Source organism: Peromyscus leucopus, chromosome 4 (genome assembly GCF_004664715.2).
Source record: "Peromyscus leucopus breed LL Stock chromosome 4, UCI_PerLeu_2.1, whole genome shotgun sequence".
In the NCBI taxonomy this organism is placed as follows: Eukaryota; Metazoa; Chordata; class Mammalia; order Rodentia; family Cricetidae; genus Peromyscus; species Peromyscus leucopus.
In genome coordinates, this window is record NC_051066.1 from 108,228,956 (window position 1) to 108,250,634 (window position 21,679).

At 47.0% G+C, this 21,679-nt stretch overlaps 1 protein-coding gene across 3 annotated transcripts in view; it reads right to left on the reverse strand.

The window, feature by feature from the left end:
• Nucleotides 1-416: 416 nt before the first annotated feature.
• Nucleotides 417-21,679, reverse strand: part of Slc23a2 (solute carrier family 23 member 2) — a 100,551-nt gene continuing 79,288 nt past the window's right edge. For 2 of the 3 annotated variants that reach the window (XM_028878618.2, XM_028878617.2), the window contains exons 9-16: nucleotides 21,008-21,128; nucleotides 20,442-20,598; nucleotides 16,265-16,412; nucleotides 14,909-15,014; nucleotides 10,055-10,184; nucleotides 8,562-8,699; nucleotides 5,864-5,959; nucleotides 4,549-4,781 (exon numbers count right to left, since the gene is read on the reverse strand). In XM_028878618.2, the coding sequence (XP_028734451.1) occupies nucleotides 4,549-4,781; nucleotides 5,864-5,959; nucleotides 8,562-8,699; nucleotides 10,055-10,184; nucleotides 14,909-15,014; nucleotides 16,265-16,412; nucleotides 20,442-20,598; nucleotides 21,008-21,128 (1,129 nt within the window). Of the gene's footprint in view, nucleotides 4,782-5,863; nucleotides 5,960-8,561; nucleotides 8,700-10,054; nucleotides 10,185-14,908; nucleotides 15,015-16,264; nucleotides 16,413-20,441; nucleotides 20,599-21,007; nucleotides 21,129-21,679 lie in introns of all 3 variants that reach the window. The other variant, XM_028878616.2, reaches the window with a different exon arrangement.

Here is a 21,679-nt window from a genome sequence, read left to right on the forward strand (position 1 = left end):
CCACTGATATCAAAACCACTGTTTCCAGGCTTCCATCCCGGACTAAGCACCAACATCCTTCCGGTCTATGGTACCAGACTGGGACTGCTGAGGCTCCCCCTTGCGGACTGAGCAACAGCTGGGTTGTTGGCCAGTGAGAGGCAGCCACAGCAGCACTCTAACTACGGAGGCCCCGGCCTCCAGCCCAGAGCAGCTGAGTCTGGTTCTCAGACTCTCAGGTGTGATTCAGCTGTTATTATTTTAACGTAAGCTGACTTAATAAATTCACACATATATATTTCATATATATGAACTATTATATATAATAAATTCACAGTTTTTTTTTTCCATCCAATTGTTTCTGTTCCTTAAGAATCTTAAAACATGTGGCTCTTAATTGAATTCCAGCTGAAGAAAGAGGCACACAACAGCAGAACTACATCCAGGAGAGCTTTTATTCGTACGGAACAGTTTTAAAAATACAGAATAAAATAGCTTTATCTCTACTATTATTCACAACATCTGGTCCAAATATTACATATTTTTAAAATACTTAAACGTTTAATGAAGCCATGTTAGAAAAACAATATGAAAATTCTTTTTAAAAACTCCATAAAAGAATTACACATCTCAAAAAACAACCCCCACCCCAAATACCCTCAGTATGCAAAATAAAAATTAAAAACAAACAAAATCCCAGAAAGATATATAGGTAAAGTCAGTCACAAAACTCAAATAAAATAGAGGCATCTCTACTGTTTTAAGGACAGTCAGGAACTTATTAATGTGTCAAATAAGTTGTTAGGAACGGACAGAAAAGGATGTTCACTGAGCTGTCAGATGGCGTCGGATAGCAATGGTTGGTATGAGTGTTCTAAACACCAGGAAACATACAGCAACCTGAGAATGCTGGGTGTCTGAGAGGTGACAAGGCAGTCAACATCCTGGAAGGATGGGGTCTTGAGGCTGCTGAAAAGGGACCCCAGCACTACTGTGCTTCAGGTTCCATGGGTGAGAGCTGATGCTGGCACATAGGGGACCTTCTTGCACTACTGGAGTTCTGACTGTAGGAAGCATAGAAAGTGGAAGATGTCCTATTCTGTGTCCAAATCTTGAGGGGACTGAGAACTAAGTACAGTATGTGAAACCCTGATCCAAGAGACAGTTTCCTGGAGACCAGAGCTCTGTGAAAGCTCGGGTCCAGCTGTGCACTAACCCAGGATGCAGTGGACATGCTTGGGTATGCACAGCTGGCGTCCAGCAACAACTGGGTAATTAGGCCCCTCACTCTAAGCCATGCCAAGCCTGGTACCAGCAGCCAAATGTCCATCCCCAGCAGAGCCACCTGCAGGATGCTGCCTCTTTTCTAGCCAGATGGTTCCACACTGAGGCTTCACCTCTGCAGCACTGGTCTGACTGATGATTAAACTTGCCAACTCTAAGTTGCTAATATCAGTGTCTCAGCAGGGACATGAATGAAAGAACTAACAGTTTAGATCATGATCATAAAATATACACATGGGTAAAATAAAGTATACACACATACTAGAGGTTCATCAATGGAGAAATTCTATCAGCACATGACATTGTCATGAAAATTATATCATTCCCTCCCTGGAAAACTGTGACTATTATCCTGGGCAGAAATGTTATTTTACTATATGGAAATACTGTGATATTCATGCATAAATCAAGTTGTCATCATGAAAGTCAGTATTCTACAGTATAAAGTAAATCCTGCATGTGAATTTGTTACCGTGGAAATGGGTACCAGCAGGACCCACAATGTTTCACTCCAGCTGGCCTGGTAAAGCCACTTCTCTTGCCGGATTAATCCCAATAACCGGAAACCCTCTTCAGAAAGACTCTGAGCGTAAACGTCCCAATGAATCAAGCTCTAACCCATAAATGAGGAAGAAAATCACTTAAAAAGACTGGTGCCATTTCCCATGACCTCCAACCTGGGTCTCCTGCACAGGGAACCCTTTCCTGTCCTTGTTCCCACCTTCTGTTTTCTCTGCGGATACAGATGCTGGCTCTCGGGTAAAGGCAGGAGGCAAGTGTTCACTGTGAGAAGAAGAGATGGAATGCCCTGTAAGGATGTTCATGTCTGAAATACTTCTGAACTGCCCAATGGCAGACAAAACACAGCGAGTCCTAGAGTGCAGCTCCACAAGCCAGACACAAGGTCTACCAGACTGACCACACATGGCACCATGCCCCCACGCCCTAAAAACCCCCTCCAGGCACATAAACGCACATTCCCTAATGTTCTGGGGGACGACATGCTGCATGGACAAACCTTCCCAGTTGTTACGAGGTGCCAATCACTCAAGGCTGTACAGAAAGTACACAACTCCGGGGAGGCACCTGGCCGGGCCGCTCTCTCTCTTCCCACCTGCCTCTTCCTTCCAAGAACATCAACAGTCAGTTCTGGAGAAGCAGGGAAGCCTGCTTCCCTGGAGATGATGGCACAGCACTTCCTTGATCATATGTAGATTCTTGCTGAGCCCATGCCCCAAACTAATAGTGACCAGAGCAAAATGTGACCAACTGAGCGGGAAGCCTTGGGGCAGCACTCAGCAGGCTGTGCAGCAGGCAGGACACCGGGCTCGGATCACTGGCCGTTCTCATGCTGCTGTGTGGACTCCTGCACCGCAATACTGGAAATCCCAGAAGCTTCCAGAGAAGCTGGATTACCAAGCAACACGCTGACTGAGGCAACAGAGTGAACGCAGAGCAGGTGAGCTCTCAGCCTCACAGGCTTGCTACGGAAGGAGGGACAAAGGGCACCTACCCACCAACACGCTTCCAAAGCACTGATTACTCTGAATACACTTCAGAAAACACATAGAGCTAAATGCAAGTAGAAACCAAGTTCTTTACTTAATCTGGAGTAAGAGTTTGGCAAAACAATGCAGTGGCTCTGAGGTGAGGTGTTATGGAAACCCCAAACTCTCATGAGTGCTGCAAAGATGAAGACAAAGGCCTAGCAATGTGGTGACACCGAGCCAGCCTGGGGGCCGGGGCCCAGAGACACATACTGTGGAGAAGGCTACCGAGAGTCACGCCTTGCTAAGCGAGGCAGGAATGCTCACTGCCACACAGTTCAGCCAGGTCCACAGTGACTTAAGAGGTACCATCGCACGAAGCAAGGTCATTACTCTATGTCTCAGGCTTTTCCCTTGGCTTGAAAACCAAATTCAATACAAGTCATTTGTCAGCAAGAGTGTGTGATCAGAATACTTCACAGAGGGCGCCGGTAGCTGCTTTTTTTACTATCTTCTGCAACCAATTACACAAGCTATTTGGCTAAGTGGACATGTGACCTGACAACCCACACAAAGTCTTATTAGGCCAGATCTACCAGCAATGACTTGCAACAGAAGGAAATGGCACATTCCATGTGGTGATGCTGGATTACTGTCCCAGGTTCCCTTCTTCACCAAACAAATTCACATGTAACTCGGCCCATGTTTCTGGGTTCTGGTCCAGTAGTCAGTTGTGATAAATAGATTAGACATTACAGTATTTACACTTTCATGGTATCGAGCAGTACAAAACACACCCACAACAATGGTCACTGGCCTTGGATAGCCATTCCAAGAAGCTTCCCTGATGGTACCCAGTTTACAGATGCTGGTTCTTTTCTTAAAGGGGTAAAGGGTAGAGGACAAGGAATAGAATGCAAGATTAGAACTTCACATGGAAAAACACTGATTTCAAAAGTCCGCTATAGTCATAACATTAAATAGGAACAAAACACATGAAACAGTACAGGACAGCAGAGCCAGGGTGCCCATATCTGTGCGCACTCTATACCCGTCACACCAGCCAGCAGTGAGAATGCCAAACAGGTTGTCTCAGCCAGGAAAACGGACTAGTAGGAACTGTGCTGACCTGGATGGGGCAGGGTGGCAAGGAGGAGGGTAGTTGAGAATCCCACTGCCTCAGGACCTTTTCATCCCTGTCAATCTCCTAAACAGAGTTCCTCCTGGTCACAGCTATGCAGACCTTACGCATGCTCACATCTGGGCACAGGACGGCCATGTCACCAGTCAGTCATGTCAATAGGCTCCTGGGTATTGGGGACAACAGAATCACTCTGACCAGGCAGATGTGACAAAGTAAAGACACTGGTGGCCCCTTGGCCAGAGGAGGTCTCCACAGGGCTCAGGTTGAGGTCAGGCGAAAAGAGCGGGCCATAGTGTTTAAGAAGCAGAAATCCCTGTACCTTGAAGTGGCTTGCAGGAAAGAGTCTGCGCAGCAGGGAGCTGAAAGCAGGACCACTACAGATTCCAATGCCCACTCCAATGGCAGGACTGTGGTTTCAAGTTCAGTGACCAAGGCCAGCAACAGACATGAAAAGGGTAAGGGACCAATAAGGAGACAAGCGAGACACCATATTGGACACAATCACCACCCACAACAGAAGAGTGATGTGCAACCTGTCTTAGCTCTGAGGTGCAGGATGCCAATGTAGATATACAAACATATATCTTCTTGTTACTCAGCAAGGGACTACAGATACACGCCTCACTGTGGCCAGGCCACAGGGCACAGCAAAGGCTATACTGTGGCCTGGGAGTCTTTGTCTGAACTCCGGCTGGACTCACTCTTCCCAAAGCCTTTCCATGTGTAGCCTGCAAACGTTGGGCTTATAGGCAGGTAGTTGAAGCATCTGTACTTTTTAATAATGCTCATGCCGAATGGCAAATTGTAGGACTCCATGCCATCAAGAGACTTGTTCCCTTTGCTCACACCCTTCTTCCATTTCTTGATTCCTCGTTCCTCTGGGGTACCTGCACCACACACGCACAAACACAAAAGAATACTTAATTATTTTAGAAACGACGTCGAGGACTGTTAACGACAAACAGACAGACAGACAGACACACACACACACACACCCATTCTAGAAATCAAACCTGCGCAATGACAGCAACAGAAAACATGAGAAGTTGGAGAACGTGGCCAAGTAAAGCGTGGGGTCGCTCTCTCTCTTTGTCTCTCGTGTTCCAGAGTCAAGTGACTTCGTACTCCGTGTCCTCCCTGTCCTCACAGCTCTCACTGCTGAGAGCTAGGCACGAGACTGATGTCCTGGGTTTCATACTGATCCAGTCTCCTAACTGGCTGTCTAGTCACCTCACTGCACCCTCTTCAAAATCTATTAGGAAACGTAGTGCAAAACCACCTCTCTAAAAAACGCCAATGAAAAACATGCGAAGCTTCATCAACGAGCCATGCCCTCCCCGAAGCTTTTAGTTTTGCTCCAGTTTGATGTGGAGACAGGAGGTGAACTGGTCTTGTTCTTGGGCTTGAAGTTCTTAAGATTTCTCCTTAGAACAATCCACCACTCAAATGTCTCTTTCAAAAGATTTCTGGGGAGCCCATGGCAGACACACGAGACAGATGGACTGTGCCATCTGTCCTTGCAGGCAGCGCTTGACAGCAGCACAGCGATCACCTCTAAGAGGTTCACCAGTAGCCTGGCACTGGTGCTCAGGTGGGGGGACCAGGGTCCAGGGTGTGCCTGAGCACCCCTCTGCCTTCTCAGGACGATGTGCTGTCTATTAACAGTCATTTAGATGGAGTAGCATCTCAACCACTTTAGAAGACAGCTCTTACCAGTGGCAGCTTTGAACCAATTATTCCTACACTCTCTCCCCAAACAGGGTCTCACTATGCTACTCAGCTTGGCCTCCTGGGCTCAGGGGATCCTCCTGCCGTAGACTCGTGAGTAGCTGGTACTAACAGTGCTATTTGTGGTTCTGATCTCTGCATGGCAGAGTGAGGAGGAGAGCTTGGGACCTGGGCTACACTAAGCCTTGCTCTTCCTTCAGAGCTGCCGGGGCCTCTAACAACCCTGACATCTAGCACATACCTGGGATGGTGTTGTCCAAAATAAAAGCCACACAGCCTCCTACGAACATCGCAGTTGTGAGAAGGACATTCAGTACTTGATCAATTCCTGTTATACCTGGATAAGAACAGAACCACCATTAAGGGTCATCACTGTAGCCTGGGCAGGTCTGTCCTTGACTCAGAAAGAGGCAGTGAAGTGGACACCTCTGGAAGTCAACACAGGACTTGAACATATAAAATTCTCAGTTGTCACGTGCATATATTCTTGATAGTAATATTTAAATCTACTGTGCAAACCTCCTCAATTCCATGGTTTTAACAATGTGGATAGTAGCTGAGTGGTGGTGGCATACGCCTTTAGTCCCACTCGGGAGGCAGAGTCAGGCCGCACTCTGTGAGGCCAGCTTGATCTACAGAGTGAGTTCCAGGACAGCCAGGACTGTTTCACAGAGAAACCCTATTTCAAAAAACCAACCAACCAACCAACCAACCAACAAAACAACAACAACCCCCCAACCCAATGTGGATAGCAGATGAACTGAATAAGTGACATCAACACTATAACAAACTGTGGAAGTACTGAGGTAGGGTCTACAGACTTTTATAAGATTCAGAATTAAAAATGGCTGGCGTGGGGCTTGGGAGATTGCTCCACAGTTAAGGGCACTGGTTGCTCTTCCAGAGGACCTCGGTTCAGTTCCTACATGGTAGCTCGTAACCATCTGGAACTCCACTTCCTAAGGATCCAATGCCTTCTCCTGACCTCCACGGGCACTACACACATACAATGCAGCAAACACATAGGTGAGACACCCATACACATCAAATTAAATCTTTTTAATAAATGGCAGGTGTAATGCTATAAAAAATACTATGGTGGGGGTGGGAGGAGTCTCACCCCATAGCTCAGGCTGGCCAGGAACTCACTATGTTGCTAGGGCTGGTATCAAACTCATGACAATCTTCGTGTGTCAGCCCCCTGAGTGCTGGGATTACAAAAGAATGACCAAGCCTAGTTGTTTATGCCACTTTAAAAATGGTTTTCTTTTTTTACTTCTGTTGTTTATTTTTTGAGACAGGGTCTTTCTATGTAGCCCTGGCTATCCTGAAACTTGCTAAGTAGAACAGGCTGGCCTGAAATTCAGGCTGCCTGCCTAGTTAATTTGAGGCAGGTACATGCCTGTCATCCCAACACTTGGGAGGTGGAGAAAGGATTAAAGGTTCAAGGTCAGCCTTGCCTAAATGAGTTCAGTGTCAACCGGGACTACACATGAAAACCCACGTAAGGAAAAAAAAAAAAAACTTGAACAAATGATCCTGAATTATTCAATTGTAAAGAATAATATATCAGTAGCAACAGATATTTCTTAAGAAGATTCCTCTTTTGTACATTCTGCATAACAGCAGGACTTTATTAAAATAAAAACGTAGGAGCTAAATAAGTATTCTTTAAAGATTTACTAATTTTACGTTTGTGTGTTTGCCTGCATGTATGTCTGTGTACCATCTGTATGCAATATTGACAGAGATAAGAGAGCTTTCAGATTTCCGGGAGCTGGGATTCAGACAACTGTGAGTTTCCATACAGATGCTGCGAACTGGCCCCAGGTCCTCTACAGGAGCAGTAAGAGCGCTCAACTAGGGCTGAGGAGAGCTGGCTCAGGAACACGTGCTGCTCCCATAGAAAACCCAGGCTCCATTCCCAGAACTCACATGTGGATCACAACTGTCTTTAACTCCAGTTCCTGGGGACCCAAAGCCCTCACCTGGTCCTCTTATACATACACATACACGGGTAAAAAAACTCATACACATAAAACAGTAAAATATAAAAGGAAATTTAAAAAAGAGCTCATAACCACTGAGCCACATTTCCAGGCCCTAAATAAGTATTCTTGAATTGAAAATAGAAAGACACATCCAAGCCTGTGAAGTTGAGTTTTAAGGAATCACACAACTTAATACAGCATGAGTCTGAGAAATCAAAAGTTTCAGCGCCAAAGGAGCGGCGACCAGTGAAAAATGAGACCCCGAGGGCTGGCGAGACGGCCATTCACTGGGTAAGTCACCTATCACTCTTGTAGCAGGTTAGGTTCCAGCACCTACGTGGTGCCTTGAGAGCTCCTACTTCTCCAGTTCCAGGAGATCTGATGCCCTCTTCTGGCCCCACATGCTCCTAATGTATACACATTCAGGAAAAACATTCGTACACCCAAGATAAAGCAAAAAAGTGAGACCTTAGTCAGGCGGTGGTACTGTACGCCTTTAATCCCAGCACTTGGGAGGCAGAGACAGGCAGATCTCTGTGAGTTCAAGGACAGCCCAGTCTACAAAGCAAGTTCCAGGGTAGTCAGGGCTGTTACACAGAAAAAAAAAAAGAGAGAGAAGAGATAGAGATAGAGATAGAGACAGAGACAGAGAGAGAGAGAGAGAGAGAGAGAGAGAGAAGAGAGAGACAGAGAGACCTTGGCACCTGTATCAAGTGTCCACGTGGGGGCTGTCAATTTGAAAACACTCCAAAGGCCAGTATGCTAATGTCTGTGAGAGGCCTGGGTGGCTTCCAGAGAAATATTCAGAGTAAGATTCAGAAGGAAGGCAGAGACAAAAGGTTCAGCATCATACACATGAAGTTTCCAATGTCCCTTCCAACTACAAGAGCTATTCATGAATCTATGGTAGAAATTCCAGCTACCCTACCCAAGAGCTCTTTCTCCTACCTGTGACCAGAGGGTTTTGTTTGAGGTAACTTGGAAGAACAAGCCCGAAGAAGATGGAAAATCCAAGCACAAACAGGTTCCGGGAAGAGTTCAAGTCAATGAACTGCAGGTTAGAGAGGCCAACAGCTGTGATCATTCCTGGAGAGAAAAGCATCAGAAGAGTTCCACTGAGTTCACCTGTGGCATGCTGATAGGCTCTCCTGGAGGCTGAGGACAGGTTCCCAGATGTCCTTTCTCTGTCTATCAGAAATCAACTTGGAGACCAGTGCAGTGGCAGAAAGATAATGTTCAGGGCTAGAATGATACCCATCTGACCCGAACAACAGCATCACACCACAGTTTCTTGAAATCAAGTAGACAGGCAACCGCTTGGCTGACTTTTCTTTAACTTTATGTAAGTCTTCTGCTTGCATCTTTATGACTGCACCAAGTGTGTGCCCAGTGCCCATGGAGACCGTAAGTCAATGTCAGATGCCCTGGAACTGGAATTGTGAGTCACCATATGGGGGCTGGGAATTGAACCTAGGACCTCTTGGAGAGCAGCTAGTGCTCTAATAGCTGAGCCATCCCTCATTCTCTCCATTTAAGCATTTTGATTAAATCCACACTAGAAATCTTGAGCATGTCCATAATGACTGTAATCTGAATGGTACATATCAAATCCAAAGGACCATTGTGAAAGCAATCAGGTTTAAAGGGTTCATTTATGGGGAATGAATATACCTGAGTTAAATCAATTAGAAAGTCTAATTAAAGAGACTAGATTTTTGTCTTAATTTTCATAATATAATTACTTCTATCTTTAACATACATTTAGCTTGGACACTGATGCAAATCTTTAAGCTTTTAAGGTATCTCCTTTTGCAGTTTAAAATGAAATTGTTAGATTTATTGTTAGATCTTATTTGCTAAAACATCCCCATTAAGAATTAGGTCATCTGCCTGGACTGAGTCTACCAGGTTGATCTCAGTCCTCGGGGAGGCTTTGCCCTGGAGGAGGTGGGAATGGGGGGTGGGCTGGGGGGAAGGGGAGGGGGACAGGAGCGGGGAGAACAGGGGAATCCGTGGCTGATATGTAGAACTGAATGGTATTGTAAAATAAAATAAAAGGAAAAAAATAAAATAAAAAAAAATTAAATAAAAAAATAGAATTAGGTCATGTGTATTGGGTGATTTTTACACTTTTTATGATGACTACTTTTGGTGAAGTAGAAATACTGTTTTCAATCTGCATTTGTGTTTTGTTCAAAGTTAAGTGTTTTCCAGAAAAGAATGTTTTGCATGTATTTTTAGACCCAAATTTTGAGTGCTGAGTTCCTATTGTATAAAACTTCTACTGAATCCAGGGAATTCTGAAGATTGAAGCCTGTATGTAAAAGCCTATGTGCAAACAGTTACAATAAACAGTTCAATTTTCAAAAGAATCGGCCAACAACATGAAGAAGACTGGTCGGTGATGGAAGCCTGCTGCTACCAGGGAAGCGGACCCTTACCAAAGAGCGTGCAGAAGAGGGCTCCGAGCACAGGGTCTGGGAGGGATGCAAACAGGGCACTGAACTTGCCAATCATGCCCAAGCCCAGCATGAGTGCTGCGCCATACTGGATCACTCGGCGGCTGCCAACCTGTGGACACAACAGTTGCAGACATAAGCTTACCTGCCATTCTCCAACCAGACTGCCAGAGTCCAGGGCAAATGTGACGGTGTCCCGGGCAGAACCTACAGCACTTTAAACTTTCAGCTAACAGGGACTAACTAGTCCTCCATACCTAACTACTATAGAGACAACCCAAGACCCCCACCTGTCCTTGCTCCATTCTTCTCTCCAGCACCTCAGTTGACTCTGTTTCAGCTGCGGACAGGTGACCCCAGGGATCAGGAGTTAGAGGTCAGACTGTTCATCTGTGCCCTGGATGTAGTTATTTTTGTTGAGTATGGGCTTTGGCTAGAGTCATGGATGTAACAGCTACACATAGTGTCCCTGCTTCTCTCCCACTTTTTTCCTATGACTTTTCACCAAGACAACCGAGCAGAAGTCCCTGTGGCTCCAGCCATCTTCCCGAAGTCAGACGAACATCTACCATCTGTGGAAGCACCTCCCTCGTGGTGTCCTGCCGCAGAAGGTGGTATAGAGAAGGGCCTAAGAGTGCAGAGTTCTGGAGCCTGGCTGCTGGTCTGCGTGCCCACTGTACCTCTAACTAAGTGACGGAAGAAGGCAGCCCCTCTGGCGCTCAGGCTCCTCACTCCACCATGGAGGAACTGTGTGGTTTGGATTTAAGGATCAGAGGACACGGCGCAGCTGGAGTAAGGGACTGTGTCTGGCCGGCACAGATACGATAGGACAGTCCCTCCTCCTGGGTTTGCTGCCTCTGGACCTTCTTCCCTTTGCTCTCTGCCATTGAATAAACTTTCCAGACACTGCTGGTCCCTTGTTAAACTCCTGTTGACTAGTAAACAATCTACTCTGGAGGCAGTGGAGAGGCTAGTGAGTGACACAGGATGGGTGGAGTGGGAAAAGGAGGTCACAGGTGACATGTGACCTCCACTGCCCCAGTCCAGCCTCTGCGAGGACCAGAGGACAGGTAGACAGGGAATTGTCTCGGGCATCCCTGGGCCACTGTGGCCTTTCCCATCTGACAGGGCTGCCCATTCCTGCTGGGAACCTCCACATGTAATGCTCCCTCTGCCTGTCAACTCTTCCTTCAGGGAAAGATCATACAAGGATCAATCAAGAGGGACTGACAATATTGATCCATGAGAAGGACGCACCTGCAGTAAACATCTCTGGGGATCTAATGTGTGATCACTCAGGAGACTGGGCATGGATGGATATGAAGATGAGTTTTAAGTCATGGCCACATGATAAAACTGCACTGTTCTGCTATGTGGGAGTCCAGGAGGGAAGAAAAAAAAATATGAGTTGTGGAGAGGTGTTGATGTTCTAGGAAGCTGAGTAAGATTTCCATGAAGGAAGAGTTGACAGGCAAAGGACTCCCTTCAGCGTGAAGGTTCCCAGCAGGAATGGGCAGCCCTGTCAGATGGGAAAGACCACAATGGCCCAGGGATGCCCTCGACAATAGGGCTTATAACCCAGCAGCAACTAAGCCATTCTTCTGTTCATGAATATTACCTGAGTACCTACAGATTCTGTGTGTGTGTGTGTGTGTGTGTGTGTGTGTGTGTGTGTGTGTGTGTGTGTTCAGGGTTTCTCTGTGTAACCCTGGCTGTCCTATAACTCAGGGATCTACCTGACTCTGCCTCGGAGTGTTGGGATTATAGGTGTGATTATAGCCACCATGCCTGGCTGGTCTATGGTGGTGATGCACACCCACACCAGGCTGGCCTGGAACATACTCCACAGCCCAGGCTCCTGGTCTTCTTGCCTCTGCTTCTTGAATACTTGGCTCATAAACATGTATCTCCATGGCCAGTTTACCCCCCTGCCAACTGCCCCCCAGAGACACGCCTTCAGATCCTGCCCCCCTGTTACCTGCTGGTTACACTGGACCTTTCTGGCACCTTCTACCCTTCCCTGGCACCTCTTCCATGCATCCTTGCTAAACTTTAACAGTTCTTCCTTCATGACCATCAAAAACCAAGTTTTCAATAGCATGAAATGCACAGGGGAAATGGTCTTCCCCAGATTCCATCTCTAAAAGATACTGAATTGGGGCTAGAGAAATGCTCAGCAGTTAAGAACAACATGTGCTCTTAACAGAGAATCCATGTTCAGTTCCCAGCACCCACATGGTGGCACACAAGCATCTTTAATTCAGTTTTGGGGATTCAATGCCTTCTTCTGACCTCTGGGGTCAGAACCAGGCACATACATACACATATGCAAACAAAACACTGACACGTGAAAAAAATGCTTTAATCTAGGGGGTGGGGTGGGCAGTGAGAGACACAGACTATATTCAGGAAGACCATGTCACTTTGTTCCTAGAAATAAACCAGTGGCAAACAGTTTAAGTGACCATATCTGTAACATAACTGGTACTTGGAACAGGCCAGAAAGCCATGCTAAACTGGTATCAAGTGATAAATTCTAACATCTTACAAGCTACCTTTATAGACCAGGGCACAGAGACCAAAGGGGTAACCTGCCGGCCATGTTGAAAAAAGGTGATGGGGCCAGGGCAGCTCACCCCTGGTGTCTGTCCTGTTGCCTTCTGGGTGGGACAGGTGGACACACTCAGCAGAGGTGGAGTAGGTAACTCAACTCTGATGAGAAGGTTAGTAATTCCAAGTCCAAGGAATGCCGTAACTGGATAGAAGCTGTAACGAGCACAGCTGCCGGAAAATGCAGACAGATGGGTGGGGACAAACCACCCCCTCTCATACCAAGCCTGGTTCAATGGCTCAGGAGGCTGCTACAGTGGCTGTGTCTTCCGAATGTGCTACCCTCTGCCAGCCACGGAGCAGTGACTGAATCTTGAAATATGGTCAATGTGACTGCGTAGGTAAGTAAAATCTTAACACTAACCTATTTAAGGGCACACAGCTACACGTGGTTACTGACTGCCATGTCAGACAGTGTGGATCTAGACCTTAGGGGCTGTGCTCTACTCAGAAAAGCAGCTTCTCCCAAGTCATTCAGCAAGATGAGGGGTCTAACACAGTGCAGAACTCATGCCTCCTTGCCCTAAGCAGGGAGTCTTCTTAGTTGGCCACAGGGCTAGGGTCACATAGACATTTCTGCTCCAAGTCCCACCTCCCTGCTCTAAGGCAGATGTAGATGAGGGACTTGACAGTGTCTTGGATGGATACAGCTTTTGTCTGGAGAAATGGCTCAAGGCTGGGAACAAAGAAATGGATTCAGAGCAACATAAATCATCTCATTCATTAGTGTTGTTGGGCTGAAGAGATAGCCCAGTGGTTAACAGCTCACACTGTCCTTCCAGCACCCATATTTAGGGGCTCACAACTGCCCACAGCTCAGCACCAAGGGGGTCTGATGCTATCTTCTGACCTTGTGGGAACTGCACTTGGGTGTACATTTTCCCCCTCCACAACTAAAATAGAAGTGCTGCTGGGATGCCAGTTCAGAAAAGGCTGGTACCAGACAAAGACCACTCATTGCCTGAGGCACCATGGTCATGTTGTAAAGAGTACTTGCTTCCTTTCAGTGACCTTAGCTGTTCTATGGTATCTGTAAGGGTACAGAAAGGGCGCTTGATAAACACAAGGTCCTCTCAGCAATTTTATAACCACCCTATTTGGAACTAGTTATTTGCCCATGGGCTCATGGGAGAACAGAGGCTCAGGGGTGGCTGGTTAATATACACTCTGTGCCCATCCAACCCTTCCTTCAGCTCCTTGGGCTCCACATCTGCTGCCGATGGGAGGCAGCCCTTGGACTCCAGCAACGGCACTGCAGGAAGTACCCACAAAGCCTCTCTCCCTCCATGCCATGTGCTGGAGCAATGGGCAGCAGCAGATGGTGCCATTGGCACACCTGAAGCTGAGCTTAGGCCAGCCCTGCCTCCTAAGGGAGACCAGCAGTCAGGTGTGCTCCCTGTGTCTCAACACTGCTCCCTCTCACCCGGATTTGTAATCAAGATGAATTAAACTTGATACTGGATTCTTTTTATCTGATTATAGAATCTTGCATGGAGCTAGGGGTCAAACAGGTCTAGAAGACTTCCGATCAGGTTCTCAGGTAAGGAGCCTTGTGACTCATGCAGGCTATAAAGAAAAAGGAACGGATGCTGGGCCAACCAGCACTCAACACCCTAGCACGCAGTACTGTTTGCCTACGGCAACTGGGACACGAAGTTAATTGCCCGTAATAAAGCAGACAGGCCTGCAGCAGAGTTTCCTACAGAAGCTGGGTTCTGGGGTGGGACAGCTGTACATGTCACTACCTAGGGTCAGGGAGAGTGCTTGGTAGGGTTGAGTGGGTAGGACTCAGATCCAAGCTCTGCTTCACTGTGACTCCACAGATTTCACTACAAAGGGATTCTGTCCCAGAGGTCTGAGACTATTATTTAATGTGATGGATGTTTTCTTTAGTGACAGGCATTTCCCATCCAACATGCTCTGCTGAATTCTGAGGGTCTTCCCTCATTAGGATGTAAACTCCAAGTTCTTTCTCATCAGGCACTACCAAGTGCTTAAGCAGAGGTCTGGCACAGGCAGATGCCTATCGATGTCTGCAGACTGTGGGAAGCCACAACTACACCCAGATGCCTCCTACCCAGGGTGGCCAAGTGAGGGGAGGTCTCCTAACAGGCACTCATCCCAGGGGAAAAGGAGATGGGACAGGAAAGTCACATTGGAAGGGTCCCAGTCAGACCCAGTCAGTGAAATAGACAGACGGCCATTGAACTAGGAAAACATTTGTACCTTTGTAATTCCCAAAACTCCAATATTGGGACTGGAGGAGGTAGAACCGTTCCCAGTACCAAATATGCCATCGAGAACACAGGAAAGACCCTCCACAAAAATACCCCTAAAAGTAAAGAGAAAGAGAAACAGTCACTCATGGGAAACATTGAAACCAGCTCTTAACATTTGAAACCTACAAGAATCTGAGGTCCCTTCTCTGATCAGCTGAGGACAACCCCCATATGCCCAGCAACTCTAAGAAGGCTATCTCCACGCTGCCCATTAGACACAAATACTTTAAAATAATTTCAAATGAAATCAAAGAACTATTGAATCTAAGAGAAACATGAGCTATGCTTAGAAGTAAAACACATCAGTTTGATTCTTTGCTATTAAGACATAGGATAGTTTCCTTAGGAAGAATTGCTTTGTAAGTTTGTAACCATTGAATTTTTTTTTGGGGGGGGGAACATAGTTTCTCTGTGTAACAGCTCTGGCTGTCCCGGAACTCTCTTTGTAGATCAGGATAACCTTGTAGACTAGACTACCTGCCTCTGCCTCTTAAGTGCTGGGATTAAAGGCATGCGCCGCCACCGCCTGGCTTTGGGTCTTTTTTAAAAAATCAGAAATGAGTAGTCTCATCATGTGTCACAGTTCTGCTAGAGAACTGTGAAAAGGCTTAAGGAAGCCCCCAAAGAGTTCATGCAAGTCATGCTGACTCATGTTGGAGGGCCAACAATGGAGGGATGGTCTGCGCTCCTTTCTCTGTCTTTCTTAGGAACAATTTCTTAATGACTTCCATAAGCTAAAGAGGTACAAACCCCCTGCTCATAGGGGGCTCATTTAAGTCTCTGGATCTTAAAGTTTTCACCTCTCCCTGTTCTTGTTTGGTTCTGTGATCCATGACTGTGAGCAGGTTACCCGGAAAGACAACTGAAATACACCCACTGACAGATCTACGGCAGCTACTGTCTGATGCAAGAAAAATGCCTGCCATCTGTCTGACTATGGCAGTCAGGACTGAGAGAAAAACTGAATTTTCTTCAACTCAGAAATAACCCTGAGTTCTTGGGGGCTGGGGGTACTTGGGAAAACAAGACAACAGAAAACTAAAATAGACACATCCAAACCCAGCAAAGAACAACGGCAACACATGGCGTCTGCTCTGCCAGATTCACACTGAGGAGAGACGTCTCCACCCCTCCACAAGCTGGAGACTGGGAGGAGGGAAGGCAGACTGCTGCTGTGCCATGGATGAGACAACCGGGGCACCGAGGGCACCGACTTAGCCGGAGACAGCAGCAGATCATGGTTCGGCTGCTGTCACCCAAAGCTCTCAGCTTCTTCTAGATGACATGTCTTCTTGGGACGTACCTGTTTATTGCATGGACAGGAGGTGGCGGGGCGCAGGAGAGCCTGGCACAGGCATAGTAGTCACCGATGGACTCGATGATGCTGGCGACCACAGCACTGAGCATGCCGATGACGCCGGCCGCAGAGACGGTGGGCATCCCCCACTGAACTGAGGAGGAGGAGAAACAACCATGAGGTGTACTCACTCACCTCGGGGACTGGCAAAGGTCACAAGGACTCAGGGAACACTGCAGGATTCTGAAGCTCTTGGAAACTGTTCGCTTTTAAATCTTAAATCACACCAGATGTCTGGGAAAGTTACTGAGTAGGGGCCTCCGTGAGGGCTGACCTCCTCATCTTTATTTAAGAAAGCAGTCACTGGCCTGGAAGAGATGGGGGATTCTCTTCCTCAAAGTCATGTTCCTAGTGTCCACTAAAGTGTAATTTAACACTGCCTGCTATGGTGGGACAGAAATTTTGTTTTGCTTTGGTTTTTTGGGTGTCCCTGGATGGCCTGGTATTTACTATATAGCCCAGACAGGCCTCAATCTCATGGCAAGCCTCCTGCATCAATTTCCAGAGTTTAGGGATTATAGGGCTGGGATTCCATTCCTGGCTTGGAACTGGAATTTGTACAGGGGTTCACAGCACAGCTGTAGAAAATAGGGAAAAAGCAGGAGCATCAAGTGAAAAGTCACAGCTATTCTAGTCCAACACAAAGTACACCACAAAGTATAGATAATCCTAGATTGTTTAACTTCTATTTTAGAAAGCAAATGAAACCCCACTGTAATTTCATTGAGTATCTGCATTTGCTTCTTCTTATTACACATTTTTCTTTCCTTGATAAAGTCACTTGCCCTTCTTCCTTGAACCATTGGGAATAATAACCCAGATGCCACACCGTGGGAAAATCTGAAACACGGTTCTGGGGCAGGAGCCAGCCCTGGAGCTCTGAGCACTCTGAGATGACCAGTAACAGTGTGATAGTTCAAGTTCAAATGAAGACAGGGTCAGGAAGAGAAAGATGACATTCACAGTAAGATGTCTGAACAGGGCTGGAATGTGAGCACCGTGCTCCTGCCTGGGGCTGTCCTACTCTGGGAGCAATCAGAGGAGGCAGACACAGCTGGAGTCAGAGGCGCAAGGGGGTGCTCCCTGTGGGGGTGCCACAGGCACGCCTTGGCAGCCGCGTTGGCAGCCCACATTTTCTCTCGGGGTTGGTTCAAGGACCTTCTTTGTCAAGTTCCATTTGAAGTTTTAGAAGCAGCTTTCTTCTGTTCCACTGTTTAGACTATAGCCTGAGTTTCCCTTTAAGCAATCTTCCTGTCCCTGATTTTGAGGGAAGATTCCTATATATTCTACCATTTTCAGTTGAACATCGCTAATTTAAAAATATGAAATATCCCAAAATCTGGAGTTTTTTTAGAATTAGCATGACATCACAAGTGGAAAATTCCAAGCCTAACCCTGTGTTAGATAGATTACAGTCAAAATGTAGGTATGGGGGTGGGGGGGAGGGCTGGAGAGCTGGCTCGGGGGTAAGAGCACGGGCTGCGCTTTAAGAAGACCTAGGTTCAATTCCGAGCACCCAGGTGACAGGTTGAAACCATCTGCGACTCCAGGTCCAGAGGATCCAACACCCTCCTCTGGCCTCCATGGGCACCAGGCAGGCAAGCAGGCACAGGCAAAGCACCCACACACACATTAAAAAGAAGAGAACTACACTATTCTAAGAGGACTACAAATTACCTTCAGGCTGTGTCAGGTGGTGAAATGCAGATGACCTTCATGCTCAGACCACCCTCACTGTACCAGGGATACAGAATGCACAGATTCCCAGTCCAAAACTATCTGAAATCTAAAATACCAGGCCCCGATCATCGTGGAAAAGGAGAATACTCAACCTGCACCGTTTTCATGAAGACCATCTAAAATTGTTCTCAGTCTCTGTTTTTGTTTTTTTTTTTTTTGCCTTTTACCAGAAGTCTTTTTAAGTCTGATTTCTAAAAACCTCTTATATCAACAGTTAAGTCTGAAATATTTTTTAAGTTTTTAAAGACTTATTTTTAGGTATACTATGTATACAAGTGTTTTACCTACACGTATTGACTGTGCTCCATGTGTATGTGGTATACACAAGCACCCCATAAGAGGGCATCAGATCCCCGGAAACTAAAGGTACAGATGATTTGTGATCCACCATATGGGTGCTGGGAACAGAAGCCAGGTCCTTCGGAAGAGCTCTTAACCACTGAGCCCTCTTTCCAGCCTCTTCTTAAACTTTTAATCCATTTTTGTGTCTTTTCATTCTGTGCACACATTCCCATGCGCATGCACACACACACACACACACAGCTTTTTGACTTCTGCCTTAAAGCTGTTACTTTATCTCTCCTTCTAACTAGAACTTTGTTGAGTCCACGCATGTCAGAATCCTTTTGCCTCGGCCTCCTGAATGCTGGTATTATCTATAAGGACATGCTGTGTCTGGCTTACGTACTTTTTTGTGTGTTACAGCAGGTTTTCAGGGGCTGGAGAGATGGCTCAGAGGTTAAGAGCACTGACTGCTCTTCCAGAGGTCCCGAGTTCAATTCCCAGCAACAACAGGTTTTCAGCCTCGGCACTGCTGACATCTTGGACCAGAAGTCTGTATATTAGCATTAATCTAAGTAACCCTCCTATACTGAAGGCTGAGGACACGGCTTGTGATATGTAAAAACTTCCTCTCTAGATTGACTCAAATTGCTGCAAAGTGCGCTCAATCACTCCCATGGTGATGTCATGCATCCTGTCTACTAAGTGACACCACCTCATGGATGACACCCCTACAGAGTCCTTCTCAGGAACAGCTGGTGGTCTGTATTCCCACTGGCTGTCAGCTGGGAAGTCACATGCATGTGCAGGCCAAGTGGATGTGCTGAGGCTCTTTCTCTGCTCCGTTCTCCCATGATGCTTCACCAAGTGACCTTTAGTCTCACTTTATCTTGGCTTATATGTGTGTTTATGAACTGAGCACATTTTTCTGGAAACAGGATAGGTATATATAAATACACTCTGAAACGCCATGTGAGGAGAATGTTATTTTAGAAGGCTAAGCCTGTTAAAGCTTTCATAAAGTATCACGAACAAAGGGGAGAGCTGCCACATTATCACCACTCAGCATGCTTGGCGGAGTCATCTTTGACCCAACCTTAATATTCTTGGCTTCTCTTGCTTTTCGGGTTTCTCATTGTAAAGTAAGAAATAAAGGCAGCTCAGGCGGTAACTGGCTCAGCCTGGCCAAGTTCATGCTTCAACTCTAAGAAAACCCCAAATGCTGGGAACAGCTCTCTAACCACTGGTTCCCGGGAGGAGGTTCAGAGCTGGGATCTGCAGAATGCTGCACGTGACTCCAGGTGATCCTCTGGGTGGGATCCATGCTCTGCCCCATGTTACCCAACACTGAAGCCTAAGCTCCGTCTTCCGGCTGCTTGTGGGTGTCAGTTTACCTCCAGAGCTGTGACCAAAGTAAAACGATCCCATCAGCTCTGCCAGGCAGGGGCAGCTTGCTAATCCCCGGGTCTTTTCGTTGGGGCAGCTCTGGTACCAAGTAGCTTCGTGCTTGTCTTTATCAGTGGCCCTCAAATCTCTGCCATCACAGCTCACATTTGGCCAGAGCACCTGCCCAGGATTTCAGAGCCTAACTGTGTGTGAGTGACTGACCTCTGGGGACTCCCCTTCTCACTGCCAACTCTCTAATGACCAAGCAGCCATTAAGATGTTCAGGCTTCGGGGTTTGGGAGAAGGCGGTGGGTAAAGTGTGTGCCATTTGAAGCATGAGGACTGAGTTGAGACCCCCCAAACCCACACAGAAGTGCATATCGACAACACCAGTGCTTCTCCAGAGAGATGGGGGGTGGACAAGGAGAACCCGGGTAGTTCCCAGCAGAGCTAGCCTGGTGGATGCAGTGGCAAACAACAAAGAGAGCCTATTTCCAGAAGGGGAAGATGAGCTGAGAGCCCCATCTGAGGTGGTCCTCTGACCTCCATCCCTGCACCCACACAGGCATACACATGTGTGTGCATACACATACACATAAATGATTAGAAAGAATGTTTGGTAAAGAGACATTCTTCGATCAAAACAAAGCTTTTCATGATGTGGAACCTCTTGCCTACTTCCGACCCCTCCCAGTTGCGCCTTCATGATACTTACATGGGTATGGAACCTTAAACCACGGGGCTACCAGAAGCACGCCCTTCCTGGCGTCTGTGCGTGCGTAGTAGCCGTAGTTGGTGCTGTTGGAAGGGAAGACATCGGTCACCGTGAAGATGAAGCAGAGCAGCCAGGACACGAGGATGGCCAGGATTATCTGGAGTGGTCAAGGGCAGAAGCGTGGTTGGGTAACACATCCTTTCCTACTGTGTCGCCACCGCCCCGAGCCCGCCCTCGTCAATACTACGTAGAGCAGCCCTTTCAGTGGAATGCACCGAGAGGTTTACACGGTCAACTCACTTCATCTTCCCCAAGTCTGCTAGTAAAAGAATGGGCAGCATGCCTGCAGAGCCCATGTGGTCCCATCTCAGAGCCACTGACCACAGTCCTTCTGTGGCATCATGTGATCTTGGAACTGGAACCTTATACGGCATCTAGACTGTAAGTCCCCCAGTGTCACCGTCACAGAGATGGAGGGGCTCCCTGCAGCCCTCCTTCACTCAGCATCTTACATGTAAACACAGGCACACTGTGCTGGGGGTGGGGGGAGGTGAACAGCTACTCACAGGAAACATTTTGAAAAGTTGTAATTTGTATGCAGTCCATCCTTTCTTGGATTTGTAAATTGGGAGAGGAAATTTAACATTTCTGGCATACTGCGAGAATAGTAACACTAGGAAAATTGTCCTAGGAAGAGAAAAAAAATTCATAAAGTGAAAGGTTGTTATAGCTATGCACTGAAATAACTCAGTTTTAATTGATTATACATGCTCAGTTCATTCACCAGAACTTGTGCTAGTCCTCCTCACTGCAATGTGGAAATGTTATCCTCTGGAGAAAGAGGTCACAAACAGCTGGCCTACCATTTCTTGATACTGACTAGAGTGAGAAAACCCAAAGAATGGAAAAGCCCACTCCATTGGAGGGAAACCGTGCCGGATAAAACAACACTAGAGAGTGTGCTTACAACTAGAGATCAGCTCCAAGCAACCAGGAAACTGTTGTGAGCACCAACAGGAGGGAAGTGTGCACACACGCCCACACACAACACACACACACACACACACACACACACACACACCAACAGGAGGGAAGGACACGATTCGAACGTCACCTGGGGTCAGTCTTACACTCTGAAGTGATGGTGACTATCACTTTTCCCCAGTACAAGTCACAGCTTTGTGGGCAGCGTCTGTGCCGTGCTCTTCCACAGACACTAAGTCAGTCGTTCAGGGCCA